This window comes from Diorhabda carinulata, chromosome 4 (genome assembly GCF_026250575.1).
Source record: "Diorhabda carinulata isolate Delta chromosome 4, icDioCari1.1, whole genome shotgun sequence".
Lineage (NCBI taxonomy): Eukaryota > Metazoa > Arthropoda > Insecta > Coleoptera > Chrysomelidae > Diorhabda > Diorhabda carinulata.
This window is the reverse complement of record NC_079463.1, coordinates 1,694,141-1,717,345: the sequence shown is the minus strand read 5'-3', so window position 1 is coordinate 1,717,345 and position 23,205 is coordinate 1,694,141. Positions and strand designations below refer to the sequence as shown.

The window sequence follows — 23,205 nt, the reverse complement described above, 5'->3', positions numbered from 1 at the left end:
ATCCGAAAACGTTTTATAAACAAAAACAATACATTTTTAAATATTTATCGTCAATACAATAACTTTGTTGAGCGTATAAATCCAATCTACTTATCGTACCGATAACTCGTAATTCATTTTCGGTGTGTCGAACGGTCGATTCGAAAATCGCGTCGCCAGGAACCGTTTCGAAATTAATCATGTAATCTTCAATCGCGTCAATCTTATTTACATGTAAAGTAACAGTTTTTATGTCGGATAATCGTAATTTCGCGCATTTATTCGAACCGACAAGCAATCGATTTATATAATCGACGACGAACCGCGCGGATTGAATCGCTATCGATTTATCGGTCGGTACATCGATAGTTTCCTGGCACGTACACCAGTGACTCGAAATACCGGCTTGATCGCAACTTCTGTTACCATTAATTTTACCAAACAAACTACAACCTCTACTGAATTTCCCGGAATTCGATTTACCGATTAGATTTTCGTGATAAACCAAATCTTTTAGCGTCTCGTGGAGATCGAAAGGAGTAGTGAGTCTCTCGGTGTTTTCAATTAAATTATTCACACCTTGTTCGTACTTGTTTTCGAACCATTTCGGGAGGCGGATGAAAAGAAATGGTAAACGTTCCTCGAATCTACCTTGAAACGTTCGGCGTATGCCGCCGAATCTAATGCCGTGGTCGCTCAAAAAAACGGTCGCGGCGTTTTCTAAATGACCGCCGTTTTGCAGTCGCCGGAAAAATTCGTAGTAGTCCTCGTCGGCCGTGCGGGGATAGTTCAAGTCGTCGTGGGAGATACTAACTTCCCAGAAGAAAGCGAAATAAGGTAGAGCGTTAAGTTTCATAGTAACGACGAATTTTTCTACATAATTTATGAAATCTTGATAGACGTAACGAGAACCTTGACAAATGAACGTGTTTACGTTGAAGTTGTTGCCGATACGTTTCTCCGCGTATCTGCTGAAGTGGCTGTAATAAAAATTCGTCGGTTGTTGTTTGAATCCTTTGAATCCGTAAGTGAACAAAGCCAAATGTGCCGCATCTTCACCGTAGGCTGTTACGTACCCTTCGTCTTCGTATAGTTTCCATATGAAAGGACATTCGTCGAAATAATCGTTAGTTTTCGGCGTACAAGTTTTATTTAGTTCTTTAACGTTTAGTCCCGTTAGAATCGGGACGAGATTGGGAAAAGTGTTATCGGCCACTTTATTATAACCTAGAAATTCTACGGCGCCCAATTTTTTCAAATAATTAACCGTTTTGGGCATTTGTCTGTGAAGATTTAGTCTCGATACGGAGTCTAAACCCAAAATTAGTACATTTAGCGGTTGTGGGTGGTCGAATCGTTTTATATTTGTTATTGGTACGAAAGAAAACATGTCTTCGTAGATTAAAATATTGTTATAGTGACAAACGGCTCGGATGAATTCGTATTTGACGTTTATAGATTTTGTAAAGTTGTACCAGATACCGCTGAAACTGATCCTCGTGTCCGATTCGCCTCTTTTAGGTTTCTTTCTGAAAAAACCGTTGTAACGGCATTCTAATAAAGTTGTATCGCTAATATTATAGGCTGATAACGATGCGGTTATCACATAAATCGACGTTAGATTCGACGCTAATAAAGCCGGTTTTCCGTGGTTGCAAATGTGATTTTTGGGTTTTTCGATGAATTTTTTGACGCGTTCGTCGAATGGATCGAAATCTGGTATTCTACATCCTGGTGTATCTACGATGAAACCGACATGTTGTAGAGGTGATGTTCTAGTAGTGGAACTGTCGATTTTTTTGGAATATTTCCATAAATTGTCGTTTTTGTAAATGATATAAAATACGACGTAGATAAATAATGCGCATAAGAGTTTGTATCTGAATTTTGACGTTGGATATCTGGAAGAGAATTGAAAATCGATTAGAATTATATCATTCTGATGTGGAGGTGTTTGAATTACAAATAAAATGAGCTATTGCTAACCACAGATCTATAATTTTTCAATGTATATTCATCCTAATTCAGTTTCCAATAATTTTATGAGAAGAGAACATCCTTAAAATATTGATGCAGAGATTTTGTTTCTTTACATTGTAGTTCAAACTAATTAGCTTCAACAAGATCTCGAATTTCTTCGCCGTCTCCTGTATATTTACTCAAATTAACCGCCCAACAATTCCATAATGAAAAAAGATCCTTTAGGTACGGATTCGAAGCTTCTGGTTTTTAAAAATTCTAGTTTTCGGTATTAGAACCATTTGGGTAGCCTCAGATCTACAGTTCCTTCAATGTCCTCTGTATATTCACTCAAATTAACCACCCAACAATTCTATAATGAAAAAAGATCCTTTAGAAAGTGATTCGAAGCTTCTGGTTTTTGAAAATTCTAGTTTTTCGTATTAGAGCCATTTGGGTAGCCTCAGATCTACAGTTCCTTCAATGTCCCCTGTATATTCACTCAAATTAACCACCCAACAATTCTATAATGAAAAACGATCCTTTAGAAAGTGATTCGAAGCTTCTGGTTTTTAAAAATTCTAGTTTTTCGTATTAGAGCCATTTGGGTAGCCTCAGATCTACAGTTCCTTCAATGTCCCCTGTATATTCACTCAAATTAACCACCCAACAATTCTATAATGAAAAACGATCCTTTAGAAAGTGATTCGAAGCTTCTGGTTTTTAAAAATTCTAGTTTTTCGTATTAGAGCCATTTGGGTAGCCTCAGATCTACAGTTCCTTTAATGTTCCCTGTATATTCACTCAAATTAACCACCCAACAATTCCATAATGAAAAACGATCCTTTATAAAGTGATTCGAAGCTTCTGGTTTTTAAAAATTCTAGTTTTTCGTATTAGAGCCATTTGGGTAGCCTCAGATCGACAGTTCCTTCAATGTCCCCTGTATATTCACTCAAATTAACCACCCAACAATTCCATAATGAAAAACGATCCTTTATAAAGTGATTCGAAGCTTCTGGTTTTTGAAAATTCTAGTTTTTCGTATTAGAGCCATTTGGGTAGCCTCAGATCTACAGTTCCTTCAATGTCCCCTGTATATTCACTCAAATTAACCACCCAACAATTCTATAATGAAAAACGATCCTTTAGAAAGTGATTCGAAGCTTCTGGTTTTTAAAAATTCTAGTTTTTCGTATTAGAACCATTTGGGTAGCCTCAGATCTACAGTTCCTTTAATGTTCCCTGTATATTCACTCAAATTAACCACCCAACAATTCTATAATGAAAAACGATCCTTTAGAAAGTGATTCGAAGCTTCTGGTTTTTAAAAATTTTAGTTTTCGGTATTAGAGCCATTTGGGTAGCCTCAGATCTACAGTTCCTTTAATGTTCCCTGTATATTCACTCAAATTAACCACCCAACAATTCCATAATGAAAAACGATTCTTTATAAAGTGATTCGAAGCTTCTGGTTTTTGAAAATTCTAGTTTTTCGTATTAGAGCCATTTGGGTAGCCTCAGATCTACAGTTCCTTCAATGTCCTCTGTATATTCACTCAAATTAACCACCCAACAATTCCATAATGAAAAACGATCCTTTATAAAGTGATTCGAAGCTTCTGGTTTTTGAAAATTCTAGTTTTTCGTATTAGAGCCATTTGGGTAGCCTCAGATCTACAGTTCCTTCAATGCCCTCTGTATATTCACTCAAATTAACCACCCAACAATTCCATAATGAAAAACGATTCTTTATAAAGTGATTCGAAGCTTCTGGTTTTTGAAAATTCTAGTTTTTCGTATTAGAGCCATTTGGGTAGCCTCAGATCTACAGTTCCTTCAATGCCCTCTGTATATTCACTCAAATTAACCACCCAACAATTCCATAATGAAAAACGATTCTTTATAAAGTGATTCGAAGCTTCTGGTTTTTGAAAATTCTAGTTTTTCGTATTAGAGCCATTTGGGTAGCCTCAGATCTACAGTTCCTTCAATGCCCTCTGTATATTCACTCAAATTAACCACCCAACAATTCCATAATGAAAAACGATTCTTTATAAAGTGATTCGAAGCTTCTGGTTTTTGAAAATTCTAGTTTTTCGTATTAGAGCCATTTGGGTAGCCTCAGATCTACAGTTCCTTCAATGTCCTCTGAATATTCACTCAAATTAACCACCCAACAATTCCATAATGAAAAACGATCCTTTATAAAGTGATTCGAAGCTTCTGGTTTTTGAAAATTCTAGTTTTTCGTATTAGAGCCCTTTGGGTAGCCTCAGATCTACAGTTCCTTCAATGTCCCCTGTATATTCACTCAAATTAACCACCCAACAATTCTATAATGAAAAAAGATCCTTTAGAAAGTGATTCGAGGCTTCTGGTATTTTCGAATATAAAAATTTGGGGCGTCAAACTTGAGATATCGATTCAAGTTTTCTATTTTTTTTCGGTTTTTGTTTTTGGTATTAAGTCAAATCTTTTCATGATTTAGAAGAGTTGAAGTTACGCAAATCGGTTTATGACTTTGCAGTATCGAATAATAGTCTGAACTAATTTATCTTCAAGATTTTTTACTCGATATAAAAAATTGTTTCGTTACTTTAAAATCAAATTACTCCTTTGTTAAATATTGTTAGTTAAACATCAGTGAATTACCTGAAATATTTCGGTCTCTTTCATAGTTATACCTCTCAAATTCAAAGAGTTTCAGTTTATTTGGAAACGCTCCTTCAATTTCTCTGAATATCCCGACTAATTTCATTTTCCTCGACGACCCTTTGTTCGTTTGTTAAATCTTTTTTTTTCCAGATACAATGTTAATTTGTTATTCAAAATTCCCTCCAAGATTTTGCAGATAGTGTGCTTGTTAAGCACATCCGAATGCAGGATCGGTTCGTCAAGTTTTTATTATTTAAATAATAGATTATATCAGAATAATATATCTTATAAGTTCGGTTTTTGTATCTCATAAATTTTGTATCTCATCATATGAATAAGCGTTTCCCTTAAAGCGATTTTCTCGTTCAAATTACCAATGCGAGATCCATTAATTATTATATTCGAGTCTATAGATGCGTTACTCCAAATTGAGATTCCATTATACGGTTATCGGGGTGGAAATTCGCCATTTTACATTCCGCGTTCGGATGTTACCCAAAGAAAATTTCAATATCACGTCAAAAGCGATTTTGTATCGGTAAATTTAGGTTATGTTAGGTTAGGTTAGGTTAGGTTAGGTTAGGTATGGTAACACGAAAATGTAAAACACCCAGTATCAAAATATCATTAAATAATAGTTTTCGGAAGGCAATAAGCAATAATTGTTTCATTATTTCGCTCTATTTCGTATCGTACGGCCTCTATTTGTGTTTTAAATGAGAATTATTTGACTTACTTGATCTTCGCATATTTCATATTGTCACTTCATCAACAAATAATGAATTGTTTTGTCGCGCATTTCAAAGTTTAATGTAAATAATTGAGACAAATAATTTTAATCTGATTAAATTTATAACGGTAAATATTTTTTTGGAATATACGAGGCTACTATACGATAGAGGCTATTTAATATTTGACATATGGCAACACTGATGCGAATATGTCAAAACTGACATGAAGTTCGACATTTTCAATGTTGAACGTACTCAGCTTTAGTTCTATGACTTTTGACGTGTATTAAACCGATAGCAGTCGAATCGAAGTTGTAAAGGATGTTAAACTGTATAATAAAACTATTTTGAAAAGCAATAAAGCCTTATCCAATATGAATATTTGTTTTTATTTGTCTATCTCAAAACTTATGTAGCAACCCTCGTATTATACCTGATATTTCAGAAGCCGCGTATTCTTCTATTCTTGTTTAGTTTTGTTGTTGTTAAGTTAAATTATTCGAATTGATGTAGTTGATTTAAGGCAGCTGTTAATACCAAACCGCTTCGTTTTATAATTCTTGTAAATAAAGTTTATTTAATTTCATTGTTTAAATGTTTTAGATAAAAATCTCAGATCCGTTTATTCACTAAACTCACTTGTAAAAGATAAAAATAATATTTTAGTTAACAACAATGTGTTTTGTGATAATCCTCGTATTTATAGATGGTTCTATTTGGTTTGGTTGGACTGGATACATTTTGATATTCTTTGATTTACCTGTACTTTCGTTTTTGTATTTTCGAGTGTTATTTTCGCTTTTTTGGAATATTAAGATCGTTAATAATTCTGTATAAATGATTTCTGTTCACAATATCGAAAATCTATAAACCCTCTCCATATACTGTGAAACTTTTATCTATGGTCTTAGTCTAAAATGTTTTATTGAGTCTTCTTCTTTTTTTTGTTATTTTGCTTCATTTGTCTTAATTAATTATTGGTTATAAACAAACATTCTTGTTTATATTACTAAAGTCTTATATTTTGAATTACTCTGTATAGAATTTACGCGAATGGTCAACCTACATCGTGACAATATAATTTCGCGTCGCATAAATCTGAACTCGTGTATGTTTATGTAAAAAAATGATAAATTCATGAGAAGCGAATGTAAATTATTGACATCGGTACGTAACAGCTTTTTATTTAGCATGTCACGAGCCTTTTTCCAAGTGCGAATTAAAACCTTGTGAAGTGCTTCATTTGTTATAATTATTCGAGTGATATGACTTTGATTCTACACCGTTTGTATGTTTATTCATGTTTCCTTTCAGTCGAATTTCACTGCTGAAAATAAACTACACATAAATCATTCGACAGTTTTAATAATCATGTAAAGAGAAGGAAATCAAACCAGTCGTTAAGGATATGGTAGAACTAGTAAATTAACTGAGATATCTGGAAGAAGCCATACAAAATTAAATGACGACAAGGTATGCAATAAACTACGAGAGAAATAAGAAGAGCCAAAAGAATAAAACTATGAAAGCTAGTTAAGATCCTGAATCACGATAGAAAGAAGATTTAACCACAGTAGATGACATCCGAGAAGCTTTTAGGGGAATCATAGAGATCAAATTAACCCTGAACGAAACTCCAAGCAAAGAATTCTTAAATAGAATCGAGAACAAGTCTGAAATCAATAAGACAACAACGACCAAGACAAAAATTCTGGATACAGCATTTCTGATGAAGTATCATTCAGATTAAATAAACGAACGAGCAACTTTGACGGCTGAAATTAACCCTCATCTTCATGAAACATGATAACCCAGGGGATGATATGGATTATACCAGAGAAAACTATGGCAGTCATCCTTGGGCTTGAGTCAACCACCAGCAAGGAAGAAAAAGAACAATGAGTTAATTGATAGTGTAAAAATGTAGCATGTCTTTCAGTTTGTTATGTTTTTTTAACTTTAACATTCGAGCTTTTTAAGAATTTAATAAAATCTAGGTATGTATTCTAAATCGTCCTCTACGTGTCTACAAATAAATTTAAACTTGTGGTGATTATCCTTTATATTCGCAGATAAGTTTTTTTCAATATCTTTTTATGTTTTATATCTAAATGCTCCCACAATTCTTCATTAATTTTCTTTTGTTCCAAGCAAGTTGTTTATTATAATATCAGTATAAATTCGTTTTTATTAGGTGAACAAATCGAATAGAATGAAAAAATATAAATCCAGTTTTTTCATATTTTAGATCATAAGCTACTTTTTATTCAAATCTGTTCTAACTACTCGTTCCTTTTTCAGTCACAACTGTATATTTTTCCGCAGTTCTACAGCTGTGGGGTTGGGAGTTCAATTACACCCAAAGGATTCAACCAGTGCACTACAACAAACCAAATAATCACAATACAAACATCTGGGAATCCGGTTGAGGGCTGTAACCATCCCGGATTTTCATAGATTAAGTCCCGGTTTTTTCTTTAATATATATTTTGTTTTTAATTTATAACTGTAAAAAAAGTAATGAGGAAGGAAACGATGTAAATTACTAAAGAAGAAATGAGTAGGTAGAATAGATTTGAATAAAAAGGAGCTTTTATTTTAGATGGAATTGTTCTATTCTACTCGCACTGTTCCCTAAATAAATAGAAAATTCGAATTTAGGAGGAAATAATTGTACAAAATTGGCTTGAAACATAAAGAAAATTGTTGTAGACACCTGGAATTTCGTGAGCACTTAAATATAAAAAGCAAAGTTAAAAAGATATTTGGAAAAAATTATCAGCGAATCTGAAATTTTTACTCACAGTTGTAGAATCTAGACAGGTAGAGGACGATTCAGAATACGTGCCGAGGTTTTATTAAATTTCTCTAATAGAGTGAGAGGAATGATATCAAATTAATTTAGAAGTGACTACTGAGCCGAAATACGGAATATTAACAAACCCAATGGTATATCACAAATATTATAAATATAAATAGTTGTGAAGAGGTTTTAGCGTTCATTTTATCCACTGATTCGTTTTGTTTTATATTTTATTTCGAAATTCGGTATAATCGATACATGCTACATCATATTTTTTATTGCTCTAACATTGTCTTACACGCCGTTTCGCTCAAAAACGATTGGAATCACGGAGAATTGTTAAGGAAGAATGCTTTGTGCTAAGCGGATCCAACAGAGTACTCACATTTCAATTGTGAAAGACCTGAATATAACTAGTGACTATCTAGCAAAGTCATTCACGACCGGAATTCTTTAGAAACGTATAATGAAGAAGAGAATTTAATGGAACAGTAAATCATTTTTTTCTTATATAGATTTTTAGTTCATTTTATGTAGTTAGCTTTAGTAATGGAATTTAAATTGATTGTTTCGTAGTTTTGATAATAGATTCAATCAAAAAATATTAAAAACTAGTTTTAATACGAGAAATTGTTTAATTTTTTAAAAAAATCTCCTTGATATCATTTCGAACATAGCTAATTTCCAATTTTTATGAAAATATAGTTTTAAAAAAATATTATTTTGTCTTTTTTGTACCAAAAGTCATTAGAGAGATCTATATCAAGTGAAAATGGCCGATGTGGTGATAAATCGAATAGTTCGGGTAATTTTTTGTAACAATATGTACTCAAATGTTCCCTAGGTCCGCCCCATTGAGTTTTGGGCGATATTGAGTTGAAAATGAGCATCAGCTTCGACAATCACAACGCGTCAAGTCAAAAATTACGCGCAATTGAAAAAAAAGCCCCCTTAAGTATAATTTATATTCTGTAATTGTATGTTAATAAAAAAAGTACGGCATAAATGGATTTTTAACATTATTTCATTGTTTCAAAATTCAGGAATGTTTTACGAAAATATTTGGTACATTCAATTTGAATATTTGGCCGTCGAAAAGATTTGTTCGCCAAATGGATGCCAAATAATTTGATAATCGTTCAAAAAAATTTAGTGTCTATCTCAAAATTTTAGAACAACCCTCGTAATAAGCAAGGAGCCGACATATTGAAAGAAATCTCAAAGCAAATCCTTGAATAAACTTTTACAGAATTTGCCTTGCTCTAATGTTGACAGTTTTGACAGTTTCGACAGGTTTGACAGTTTTGACAGTTTCGACATTTTTGACAGTTTTGACAGTTTCGACATTTTTGACAGTTTCGACAGTTTCGACATTTTTGACAGTTTCGACATTTTTGACAGTTTCGACATTTTTGACAGTTTTGACAGTTTCGACATTTTTGACAGTTTCGACATTTTTGACAGTTTCGACAGTTTCGACATTTTTGACAGTTTCGACAGTTTCGACATTTTTGACAGTTTCGACATTTTTGACAGTTTTGACAGTTTCGACAGTTTCGACAGCTTCGACAGTTTCGACAGTTTTGACAGTTTCGACATTTTTGACAGTTTCGACATTTTTGACAGTTTCGACATTTTGACAGTTTCGACAGTTTTGACAGTTTCGACATTTTTGACAGTTTCGACATTTTTGACAGTTTCGACAGTTTTGACAGTTTCGACATTTTTGACAGTTTCGACATTTTTGACAGTTTCGACAGTTTCGACATTTTTGACAGTTTCGACATTTTTGACAGTTTTGACAGTTTCGACATTTTTGACAGTTTCGACATTTTTGACAGTTTCGACAGTTTTGACAGTTTCGACATTTTTGACAGTTTTGACAGTTTCGACATTTTTGACAGTTTCGACATTTTGACAGTTTTGACAGTTTCGACATTTTTGACAGTTTCGACAGTTTTGATAGTTTCGACATTTTTGACAGTTTCGACATTTTTGACAGTTTCGACATTTTTGACAGTTTCGACAGTTTTGACAGTTTCGACATTTTTGACAGTTTCGACATTTTTGACAGTTTCGACAGTTTCGACATTTTTGACAGTTTCGACAGTTTTGACAGTGTCGACAGTTTTGACAGTTTTTGACGGATTAAATCCGGCTCGAAGGACCAGATTGTGTAAATATTGTTGTGAATCGAGTAAACGAATTGTTCTAATCATGAAATAAATTTCGGTGGTACTAGATTTTCTGATTTTTCGTTATCAAATGCTAAAATTAATAAATTTTCGTGGTTTCTAATTAAATAGATTTGACCTAATTATAAATAAACGTGTTTTATTTTTTTTATACCCTTCCTTTAACTAAATTAACGATAATTAAAAAATGATGGTGTCACAATTGACAGTATATAAACAACGGAAGAGTTTTGACTGTTTTTTATTGACTTTTATGTATGTATCGATGTATATCCCTTGTGAAATTGAGTTGCGTAAAGCTTATTGAGGGGTGAAATAATCCCCATTACCTTTTTATTCCGTTCTGTCGCTTATTATTTTACTTGTGGTTCTGTTTTTTATTTTTTTTTACCAATCGCTTGTTTCCCATTCTATTGTAGTCCTCTTCTTCTTTTTCTACTTTCTGTATCCTATTGTGGGATTCACAGAACTATTGCGTTTCATTTTTTGTGGTTTTTTGGTTATTTTTTCAAAATTTCAACATTTCTTTCGGTGAAAATTTAATAGTTTGAACTCATTGTGGTTGATTTGTTGAGCAAAAAGAAAAAATAAGACAAATTTTTAGGTCTATTATTAATTTTTTTTATGTATAAACTTATTTTTTACTATATTTTGATAATTTTTTCAATTTCCATCATTTTTTTTCCAAATTTTCATCAGTCCAATGAGGCAAATTTAAATGTTCTGAATATTCAGACTCTTTTTTGTGGTTTTTTGGTTATTTTTTCAAAATTAACTAATTTTTTATCATTTGCAACTTTTTGGACACCATTTTCTCGATTAATTAAACGAAAGAGAAAAATTTTATCATTTTTTCAACATAGAACCTTAGTTATAACAAATTTTTTATAATTTTTCCAATTTGCGCCCCATTTTTTATGCAAATTTATATACAAGGCAAATTTAATGTCCGTTAAACATTTTTTCAATATTCTGACTCATTTTTTGTGTTTTTTTTTGGTTATTTTTTCAAAATTAACTAATTTTTCATCATTTACAACTTTTTGGACACCATTTTCTCGATTAATTAAAGAAAAGAGAAAAATTTTATCATTTTTTTAACTTAGAAACTTCGTTTTAACAAATTTTTCATAATTTTTCCAATTTGCGCCCCATTTTTAATGCAAATTTATATACGGGGCAAATTTAAATGCCCGTTAAACATTTTTTCAATATTCTGACTCATTTTTCGTGGTTTTTTTGGTTATTTTTTCAATATTAACTAATTTTTTATCATTTACAACTTTTTGGGCACCATTTTCTCGATTAATTAAAGAAAAGAGAAAAATTTTATCATTTTTTTAACTTAGAAACTTCGTTTTAACAAATTTTCTATAATTTTCCCAATTTGCGCCCCATTTTTAATGCAAATTTATATACGAGGCGAATTTAAATGCCCGTTAAACATTTTTTCGATATTCTGACTCATTTTTTGTGTTTTTTTTGGTTATTTTTTCAAAATTAACTAATTTTTCATCATTTACAACTTTTTGGGCACCATTTTCTCGATTAATTAAAGAAAAGAGAAAAATTTTATCATTTTTTCAACATAGAAACTTCGTTATAACAAATTTTTTATAATTTTCCCAATTTGCCCCCCATTTTTAATGCAAATTTATATACGAGGCGAATTTGAATGCCCGATAAACATTTTTTCAATATTCGGACTCATTTTATGTGTTTTTTTTTGGTTATTTCTTCAAAATTAACTAATTTTTCTTCATTTACAACTTTTTGGGCACCATTTTCTCGATTAATTAAAGAAAAGAGAAAAATTTTATCATTTTTTCAACATAGAAACTTCGTTATAACAAATTTTTTATAATTTTCCCAATTTGCCCCCCATTTTTAATGCAAATTTATATACGAGGCGAATTTGAATGCCCGATAAACATTTTTTCAATATTCGGACTCATTTTATGTGTTTTTTTGGTTATTTCTTCAAAATTAACTAATTTTTCTTCATTTACAACTTTTTGGGCACCATTTTCTCGATTAATTAAAGAAAAGAGAAAAATTTTATCATTTTTTCAACTTAGAAACTTCGTTTTAACAAATTTTTTATAATTTTCCCAATTTGCCCCCCATTTTTTCCAAAATTTATATACGAGGCGAATTTAAATGCCCGTTAAACATTTTTTCAATATTCTGACTCATTTTTTGTGGTTTTTTTGGTTATTTTTTCAAAATTAACTAATTTTTTATCATTTACAACTTTTTGCGCACCATTTTCTCGATTAATTAAAGAACAGAAAAAAATTTTATCATTTTTTTAACTTAGAAACTTCGTTTTAACAAATTTTTTATAATTTTTCCAAATTCCGCCCCATTTTTAATGCAAATTTATATACGAGGCGAATTTAAATGTCCGTTAAACATTTTTTCAATATTCTGACTCATTTTTTGTGTTTTTTTTTGGTTATTTTTTCAAAATTAACTAATTTTTCATCATTTACAACTTTTTGGACACCATTTTCTCGATTAATTAAAAAAAAGAGAAGAATTTTATCATTTTTTTAACACAGAAACTTCGTTTTAACAAATTTTTCCATAATTTTCCCAATTTCCGCCCCATTTTTTTTGTAAAATTTATATACGAGGCCCATTAAACATTTTTCCAATAATTAAACTTTGATCTTCATCGTTGATTAAATGTATTCAAGTTATTAATACAACCGAATTGAATTTCGGAGGGAGTGGCTAGTACTTACCACCCTTATCGTTTACATCGTAGACGGCGATCCCGTCTGACTTTCGAAATTGGGCGGCGGCGCATCGCGGTAAGATTCGTCCGTTTTGTGGCGTCCTGATCGCAGTTTACTGTGACATTTCCACAGATAACAACATATACAGATAAATTCCGGCGTCGTCGCTTTTCTTTCGGTTCGTCGCACGACGTGTCAGTTAATCGCCGCTCATTAAAACCTTGTTTAAACATTTAAACAAATTATCGATTTATGTTAATATAAAAGGAATGTGTCGGGAATGTAAACCGTTCGATTTCAGGACGATTTTTGACTAATCTCAATCTGATATCGAGTTTCAAGTGTTGATTAGTAATTAATATGAAAAAGGATACAGTTTTTTTCCCGGTACAAGGACTGTTAATATTTATCCTGTTAGCTTATATTGACGGTTCGTACATTGCATATTAATTTTACACAAATTCATTTAAAATCGCTAACAATATCAAAAGTTTTTGTTCGATACTAAATTTAGATTCGTAAGTTTCATGGTAGTGTTGAAAAACGAAGTTTTAGCTTTCAGTAGTTCACGAAAATTATTCATATCGCTCTTTAAATATATTTGAGGTTATAATACAACATTTATTCAACAAATCGTTAACAAAAACGTTTCCTAAGTAATGAAATAATAAAAGATTTTAATCAGTTTTATAATTTGGTTCCTCGAAACTAAATTACGAGTAAACATCGATGGTGTTCCGCAAGGTTCCTTTCTTGATCACTTATCATACACATTTAGACTTTAGAAACATCTCAAATAGTGTTAACATTACTTATCATGGTTTCTAGTAGATTAATTATCATACAGGATGTCCCAAAAGTAATCGTTTTAATTCTTCATTCATTCTTCATAAAGCGCCGTTTTCAGGTCTAATTTCGTAGCTGGTAGAAGATTTCTAGCTCGAGCTTTCATTTTAAGTTCATACCATGAACGCTTGACAGGATTTTAGACCATACGGAACCCGCAGTTTAAAAAAAACTCTGTTTTCGCTTCTATTCGAATTCCCGCTCGAACCTACCGAGAATCTTCTCCAAAAACCACGGAATTCTTCTTTACAATACTTCAGGTCTTCTATGGACTCGTTGCTACCATTCTGGCATCTTCTGCTTTCGTCTAATTGGGCCCCATTCATTGGGTCAGTCCAATTAACGTGTTTTATGGTAAATCGTGGATGGATTGCTCGGTGGACTGAGGCCACTGACGTTTATAGCTCAAGGTTAAGTCTTCTTCTGATTGTCCGACCACTTCTAGGTCTTGTTGGACTTGGGATACCAGTGAGGACACGATTTTTTAGCGATGAACAGTTTTAGTTTCTTCATTATGTCGTAAACTACTTGGACAATCCTCGTATTAGAATAATTGGGTATGAATAAAATATTTTAATTGCTGATCTGGTACATTTTGAAGTATTTTTTCATAAAATTGATTTGTGTAAATATAATTTAGGTTAAATTGGAATTTTCGAGTGGAGAATCTGATCTGCACTTTACAAAATGAGAGGTGGAATATTTGCAGGTTCCGTTCGGCTTTGCCGCAATCACATGAGCTAATCAAAGGGTTGTTTATCATTTTACGATGCTTATTTTGTTTGAAAATTTAAACGACGTGGTCGAACAAGCACCCCGAAAGTATTTTACTTGGTTAGTATCAATTTTACGTATAAAATACAAAATGATAAATTTAACTTACCCCGTATAAATTATTTTTTAGGGAAAAGACACTTTGTATTTTTGGAATTATAGTATACGGGGAACGGGGAAATGAATACCCGAACGAAATGAGAAATCATCTTTTTGGGCACCATTTTTTTCGTTTAATTAAAGAAAAGACAAAAATTTTATCTGTTTTTCAACATAAAAGTTTCGTTTAAGCAATTTCTTAATAATTTTTCTAATTTCCGCCCCTTTTTTAATGCAAATTTTTATACGGGGCAAATTTAAATGCCCGTTAAACATTTTTTCAATATTCTGACTCATTTTTTGTGGTTTTTTGGACATTTTTTCAAAATTAACTAATTTTTTACCATTTACAACTTTTTGGGCACCATTTTCTCGATTAATTAAAGAAAAGAGAAAAATTTTATCATTTTTTCAACTTAGAAACTTCGTTTTAACAAATTTTTTATAATTTTCCCAATTTGCCCCCCATTTTTTCCAAAATTTATATACGAGGCAAATTTAAATGTCCGTTAAACATTTTTTCAATATTCGGACTCATTTTATGTGTTTTTTTGGTTATTTTTTCAAAATTAACTAATTTTTTATCATTTATAACATTTTTGGCACCATTTTCTCGATTAATTAAAGAAAAGAGAAAAATTTTATCATTTTTTCAACTTAGAAACTTCGTTTTAACAAATTTTTCATAATTTTCCCAATTTGCCCCCCATTTTTTCCAAAATTTATATACGAGGCAAATTTAAATGTCCGTTAAACATTTTTTCAATATTCTGACTGATTTTTTGTGGTTTTTTGGTTATTTTTCCAAAATTGACTAGTTTTCTATCATTTACAACATTTTTGGGCACCATTTTCTCGATTAATTAAAGAAAAGAGAAAAATTTTATCATTTTTTCAACTTAGAAACTTCGTTTTAACAAATTTTTCATAATTTTCCCAATTTGCCCCCCATTTTTTCCAAAATTTATATACGAGGCAAATTTAAATGTCCGTTAAACATTTTTTCAATATTCTGACTGATTTTTTGTGGTTTTTTGGTTATTTTTCCAAAATTGACTAGTTTTCTATCATTTATAACATTTTTGGGCACCATTTTCTCGATTAATTAAAGAAAAGAGAAAAATTTTATCATTTTTTCAACTTAGAAACTTCGTTTTAACAAATTTTTCATAATTTTCCCAATTTGCCCCCCATTTTTTCCAAAATTTATATACGAGGCAAATTTAAATGTCCGTTAAACATTTTTTCAATATTCGGACTCATTTTATGTGTTTTTTTGGTTATTTTTTCAAAATTAACTAATTTTTTATCATTTATAACATTTTTGGCACCATTTTCTCGATTAATTAAAGAAAAGAGAAAAATTTTATCATTTTTTCAACTTAGAAACTTCGTTTTAACAAATTTTTCATAATTTTCCCAATTTGCCCCCCATTTTTTCCAAAATTTATATACGAGGCAAATTTAAATGTCCGTTAAACATTTTTTCAATATTCTGACTGATTTTTTGTGGTTTTTTGGTTATTTTTCCAAAATTGACTAGTTTTCTATCATTTACAACATTTTTGGGCACCATTTTCTCGATTAATTAAAGAAAAGAGAAAAATTTTATCATTTTTTCAACTTAGAAACTTCGTTTTAACAAATTTTTCATAATTTTCCCAATTTGCCCCCCATTTTTTCCAAAATTTATATACGAGGCAAATTTAAATGTCCGTTAAACATTTTTTCAATATTCTGACTGATTTTTTGTGGTTTTTTGGTTATTTTTCCAAAATTGACTAGTTTTCTATCATTTATAACATTTTTGGGCACCATTTTCTCGATTAATTAAAGAAAAGAGAAAAATTTTATCATTTTTTCAACTTAGAAACTTCGTTTTAACAAATTTTTCATAATTTTCCCAATTTGCCCCCCATTTTTTCCAAAATTTATATACGAGGCAAATTTAAATGTCCGTTAAACATTTTTTCAATATTCTGACTGATTTTTTGTGGTTTTTTGGTTATTTTTCCAAAATTGACTAGTTTTCTATCATTTACAACATTTTTGGGCACCATTTTCTCGATTAATTAAAGAAAAGAGAAAAATTTTATCATTTTTTCAACTTAGAAACTTCGTTTTAACAAATTTTTCATAATTTTCCCAATTTGCCCCCCATTTTTTCCAAAATTTATATACGAGGCAAATTTAAATGTCCGTTAAACATTTTTTCAATATTCGGACTCATTTTATGTGTTTTTTTGGTTATTTTTTCAAAATTAACTAATTTTTTATCATTTATAACATTTTTGGCACCATTTTCTCGATTAATTAAAGAAAAGAGAAAAATTTTATCATTTTTTCAACTTAGAAACTTCGTTTTAACAAATTTTTCATAATTTTCCCAATTTGCCCCCCATTTTTTGCAAAATTTATATACGAGGCAAATTTAAATGTCCGTTAAACATTTTTTCAATATTCTGACTGATTTTTTGTGGTTTTTTGGTTATTTTTCCAAAATTGACTAGTTTTCTATCATTTACAACATTTTTGGGCACCATTTTCTCGATTAATTAAAGAAAAGAGAAAAATTTTATCATTTTTTCAACTTAGAAACTTCGTTTTAACAAATTTTTCATAATTTTCCCAATTTGCCCCCCATTTTTTCCAAAATTTATATACGAGGCAAATTTAAATGTCCGTTAAACATTTTTTCAATATTCTGACTGATTTTTTGTGGTTTTTTGGTTATTTTTCCAAAATTGACTAGTTTTCTATCATTTATAACATTTTTGGGCACCATTTTCTCGATTAATTAAAGAAAAGAGAAAAATTTTATCATTTTTTCAACTTAGAAACTTCGTTTTAACAAATTTTTCATAATTTTCCCAATTTGCCCCCCATTTTTTCCAAAATTTATATACGAGGCAAATTTAAATGTCCGTTAAACATTTTTTCAATATTCTGACTGATTTTTTGTGGTTTTTTGGTTATTTTTCCAAAATTGACTAGTTTTCTATCATTTACAACATTTTTGGGCACCATTTTCTCGATTAATTAAAGAAAAGAGAAAAATTTTATCATTTTTTCAACTTAGAAACTTCGTTTTAACAAATTTTTCATAATTTTCCCAATTTGCCCCCCATTTTTTCCAAAATTTATATACGAGGCAAATTTAAATGTCCGTTAAACATTTTTTCAATATTCTGACTGATTTTTTGTGGTTTTTTGGTTATTTTTCCAAAATTGACTAGTTTTCTATCATTTACAACATTTTTGGGCACCATTTTCTCGATTAATTAAAGAAAAGAGAAAAATTTTATCATTTTTTCAACTTAGAAACTTCGTTTTAACAAATTTTTCATAATTTTCCCAATTTGCCCCCCATTTTTTCCAAAATTTATATACGAGGCAAATTTAAATGTCCGTTAAACATTTTTTCAATATTCGGACTCATTTTATGTGTTTTTTTGGTTATTTTTTCAAAATTAACTAATTTTTTATCATTTATAACATTTTTGGCACCATTTTCTCGATTAATTAAAGAAAAGAGAAAAATTTTATCATTTTTTCAACTTAGAAACTTCGTTTTAACAAATTTTTCATAATTTTCCCAATTTGCCCCCCATTTTTTCCAAAATTTATATACGAGGCAAATTTAAATGTCCGTTAAACATTTTTTCAATATTCTGACTGATTTTTTGTGGTTTTTTGGTTATTTTTCCAAAATTGACTAGTTTTCTATCATTTACAACATTTTTGGGCACCATTTTCTCGATTAATTAAAGAAAAGAGAAAAATTTTATCATTTTTTCAACTTAGAAACTTCGTTTTAACAAATTTTTCATAATTTTCCCAATTTCCGCCCCTTTTTAATGCAAATTTATATAGGAGACAAATTTAAATGTCCGTTAAACATTTTTCCAAAATTCTGACTCATTTTTTGTGGTTTTTTTTGGTTATTTTTTCAAAATTAACTAATTCATTATCACTTTTTGACACCCATTTTCTCACATAATTAAAAAAAAAGAGAAAAATATTTTACTACAATTGAATACCTTGTAGTCCATCGTGTATATATTCTTTTCATAATAAGTTACTTCGTTTTCGATTTTCTCGATAAATGAAACTTTAATTTTTACACTATAATTCGAAAAAACTTTACAAACTATCAAGAATCAGTTAGTTTCGAGTTCTGATGCGAATCTGCATCCAGTTCGAGTTCACTCGAATTATCGCCAATTACATTCCCATAAAGTATTAAAGTTTTTCCGTGCGAAAACACATCTTGTTAACGAAATTACCGCCAGCTGCAGTTATTCCCATCATTACCACACCAAACTGTAACTTGCTGTTTTAGTTTTTTCCTTTCTCTCAAATTTCACAGAAAATAAATCCAGCTGAGCTTTGATTGTGACGATTTCCATGACCCACATTCCAGATTATTCCGAAAGAAATCAAGCAAACGGTCTGACAAATAGTTTTTTTACGTCCCATGGATTAGATGACAAAAATCTAAGTAAATTTAGATCCATCCACGACCATCACCGTAAATTTGTTTGTTGGGTGTAGGAAATTGGAAGCGATATGTCCAAGTGGTCGATTTAGTCTGAGCAGCTTCACCAACGGCTTCTAATGCTCGTACATTTTGAGTAGAGGCTCTAGAGGATACCCGGAAGATGCTCGACTCGATACAGAAGACAGCAGATCGACTTCTAGGCGATCTAGAGTTGACCAGAAAGCTGGACAACCTAGAGAATACAAGATAAGTCACGAACCGATACTACCACGAGCTGTCTAACATAATCCCGCCTAGAGCAAGACCTACTTGACCGGCAGACATGGCTCATGGACACTGAGTTTGCCTGCGGACTCCCAGAAATTTTTTTTGAGCACTGCAATCTACAAAAGTTAAAGATCAATATCCACGGGCATTTCCACACGACAGGCATCACTTGAATCACGATAAAAGGCTTTTTATGTGTACGGATCAAGGTTTGGTTGAATCAAGTTGGTAAACTGCAGCTTTTCACGGGAAAATGATGTGAAAGCCATCAAAAATCCACTTTATTGGCTTGATTTGGCTATGTGTGATTTGTGGTTTTAACCTTAACCTAAATAAAGTTTTACTTGATTGACGTTTCACGTAGAGGATAAGAAAGATGATGAAATTCGTCAAAAGTCGACTGGCTAATATTTTTAGAATATTTTGATGTATACAAGGTGACTCAAATTGACATAAACGCTTTTTTTGCTTATTAGATTTAAACTGAATACATTTTTCTCATTTTCTGTATATAAATGAACTTTGACACGTTGTTTTTTCCAACATATTTCATTATGGAACCCCAAGAATACGAGATCAGGTATACCCGACAAAAATTAAGCGAAAGCAACCCTTTTTTTGTTCATTTTTTGTGCGTGTTATCACGAATCGGTGAAGCGGCTTAGTCATGTTTCAAATTCTATACTAGAACGAAACGTTTGTTGGGAAAATTGATCTTTTCAATCAATGAACAGTTGAATGATAATCCAATTATAGAGAGTGACTTTTTAAAATTGTATATAGTTGTCTTACTTTGATGGTAAAAAGTATCAAACTCAAGTAACAACCCTCGACAAGTGAAAAAATTATACGTTATTCAAGAAATTACGACTGCAATTGATTACTTTGTATTAAACTCATTTTTTGAACCCACCCTGTATAAATTTTGTTCCAAAAAAAGTGAGAGTGGAGATTTCTCATGTCTGGCTGTCAAAAATGACAGTTTTTGTTGTCAATTCGAATATTATTGAATCGTTATTACTAAATTTAAATTTAATTTTTATTGTACGAAGAAACCACGACTGCAATTGTATTGAACTCATTTTTTGAACCCACCCTGTATAAATTTTGTTCCAAAAAAACTGAGAGTAGAAATTCCTCATGTCCGGCTGTCAAAAATGACAGTTTTTGTTGTCAATTCGAATATTATTGAATCGTTATTACTAAATTTAAATTTAATTTTTATTGTACGAAGAAACCACGACTGCAATTGTATTGAACTCATTTTTTGAACCCACCCTGTATAAATTTTGTTCCAAAAAAAGTGAGAGTGGAAATTCCTCATGTCCGGCTGTCAAAAATGACAGTTTTTGTTGTCAATTCGAATATTATTGAATCGTTATTACTAAATTTAAATTTAATTTTTATTGTTCGAAGAAACCACGACTGCAATTGTATTGAACTCATTTTTTGAACCCACCCTGTATAAATTTTGTTCCAAAAAAAGTGAGAGTGGAAATTCCTCATGTCCGGCTGTCAAAAATGACAGTTTTTGTTGTCAATTCGAATATTATTGAATCGTTATTACTAAATTTAAATTTAATTTTTATTGTTCGAAGAAACCACGACTGCAATTGTATTGAACTCATTTTTTGAACCCACCCTGTATAAATTTTGTTCCAAAAAAAGTGAGAGTGGAAATTCCTCATGTCCGGCTGTCAAAAATGACAGTTTTTGTTGTCAATTCGAATATTATTGAATCGTTATTACTAAATTTAAATTTAATTTTTATTGTTCGAAGAAACCACGACTGCAATTGTATTGAACTCATTTTTTGAACCCACCCTGTATAAATTTTGTTCCAAAAAAAGTGAGAGTGGAAATTCCTCATGTCCGGCTGTCAAAAATGACAGTTTTTGTTGTCAATTCGAATATTATTGAATCGTTATTACTAAATTTAAATTTAATTTTTATTGTACGAAGAAACCACGACTGCAATTGTATTGAACTCATTTTTTGAACCCACCCTGTATAAATTTTGTTCCAAAAAAAGTGAGAGTGGAAATTCCTCATGTCCGGCTGTCAAAAATGACAGTTTTTGTTGTCAATTCGAATATTATTGAATCGTTATTACTAAATTTAAATTTAATTTTTATTGTTCGAAGAAACCACGACTGCAATTGTATTGAACTCATTTTTTGAACCCACCCTGTATAAATTTTGTTCCAAAAAAAGTGAGAGTGGAAATTCCTCATGTCCGGCTGTCAAAAATGACAGTTTTTGTTGTCAATTCGAATATTATTGAATCGTTATTACTAAATTTAAATTTAATTTTTATTGTACGAAGAAACCACGACTGCAATTGTATTGAACTCATTTTTTGAACCCACCCTGTATAAATTTTGTTCCAAAAAAAGTGAGAGTGGAAATTCCTCATGTCCGGCTGTCAAAAATGACAGTTTTTGTTGTCAATTCGAATATTATTGAATCGTTATTACTAAATTTAAATTTAATTTTTATTGTACGAAGAAACCACGACTGCAATTGTATTGAACTCATTTTTTGAACCCACCCTGTATAAATTTTGTTCCAAAAAAAGTGAGAGTGGAAATTCCTCATGTCCGGCTGTCAAAAATGACAGTTTTTGTTGTCAATTCGAATATTATTGAATCGTTATTACTAAATTTAAATTTAATTTTTATTGTACGAAGAAACCACGACTGCAATTGTATTGAACTCATTTTTTGAACCCACCCTGTATAAATTTTGTTCCAAAAAAACAGAGTAGAAATTCCTCATGTCCGGCTGTCAAAAATGACAGTTTTTGTTGTCAATTCGAATATTATTGAATCGTTATTACTAAATTTAAATTTAATTTTTATTGTACGAAGAAACCACGACTGCAATTGTATTGAACTCATTTTTTGAACCCACCCTGTATAAATTTTGTTCCAAAAAAAGTGAGAGTGGAAATTCCTCATGTCCGGCTGTCAAAAATGACAGTTTTTGTTGTCAATTCGAATATTATTGAATCGTTATTACTAAATTTAAATTTAATTTTTATTGTTCGAAGAAACCACGACTGCAATTGTATTGAACTCATTTTTTGAACCCACCCTGTATAAATTTTGTTCCAAAAAAAGTGAGAGTGGAAATTCCTCATGTCCGGCTGTCAAAAATGACAGTTTTTGTTGTCAATTCGAATATTATTGAATCGTTATTACTAAATTTAAATTTAATTTTTATTGTACGAAGAAACCACGACTGCAATTGTATTGAACTCATTTTTTGAACCCACCCTGTATAAATTTTGTTCCAAAAAAAGTGAGAGTGGAAATTCCTCATGTCCGGCTGTCAAAAATGACAGTTTTTGTTGTCAATTCGAATATTATTGAATCGTTATTACTAAATTTAAATTTAATTTTTATTGTACGAAGAAACCACGACTGCAATTGTATTGAACTCATTTTTTGAACCCACCCTGTATAAATTTTGTTCCAAAAAAACAGAGTAGAAATTCCTCATGTCCGGCTGTCAAAAATGACAGTTTTTGTTGTCAATTCGAATATTATTGAATCGTTATTACTAAATTTAAATTTAATTTTTATTGTACGAAGAAACCACGACTGCAATTGTATTGAACTCATTTTTTGAACCCACCCTGTATAAA

The 23,205-nt window shown here is 30.9% G+C and overlaps 2 protein-coding genes across 2 annotated transcripts in view; one reads left to right on the top strand and one right to left on the bottom strand.

The window, feature by feature from the left end:
• Positions 1–5,482, bottom strand: LOC130892871 (uncharacterized). The gene is made up of 2 exons (XM_057798554.1): positions 5,333–5,482; positions 1–1,880 (listed from the first exon to the last, which is right to left on the bottom strand). The coding sequence occupies exons 1-2, from the start codon at positions 5,350–5,352 to the stop codon at positions 14–16; spliced, it is 1,887 nt and encodes a 628-aa protein (XP_057654537.1). The 5' UTR covers positions 5,353–5,482; the 3' UTR covers positions 1–13.
• Positions 5,483–13,178: 7,696 nt separating this feature from the next.
• LOC130892870 (uncharacterized) overlaps positions 13,179–23,205 on the top strand; it is a 113,854-nt gene continuing 103,827 nt past the window's right edge. Inside the window, exon 1 of the mRNA XM_057798553.1 lies at positions 13,179–13,499. Coding sequence (XP_057654536.1) covers positions 13,430–13,499 — 70 coding nt within the window. The 5' untranslated portion in view covers positions 13,179–13,429. The remainder of the gene's footprint in view (positions 13,500–23,205) is intronic.

Excerpts from the sequence above, each read along its gene's own strand:
- LOC130892871 (XM_057798554.1), bottom strand. The coding sequence starts at position 5,352 with ATGAAATATGCGAAGATCAA. Across the intron at positions 1,881-5,332 it reads ATGAAATATGCGAAGATCAA|ATATCCAACGTCAAAATTCA; the intron begins GTAAGTCAAATA and ends ATTCTCTTCCAG.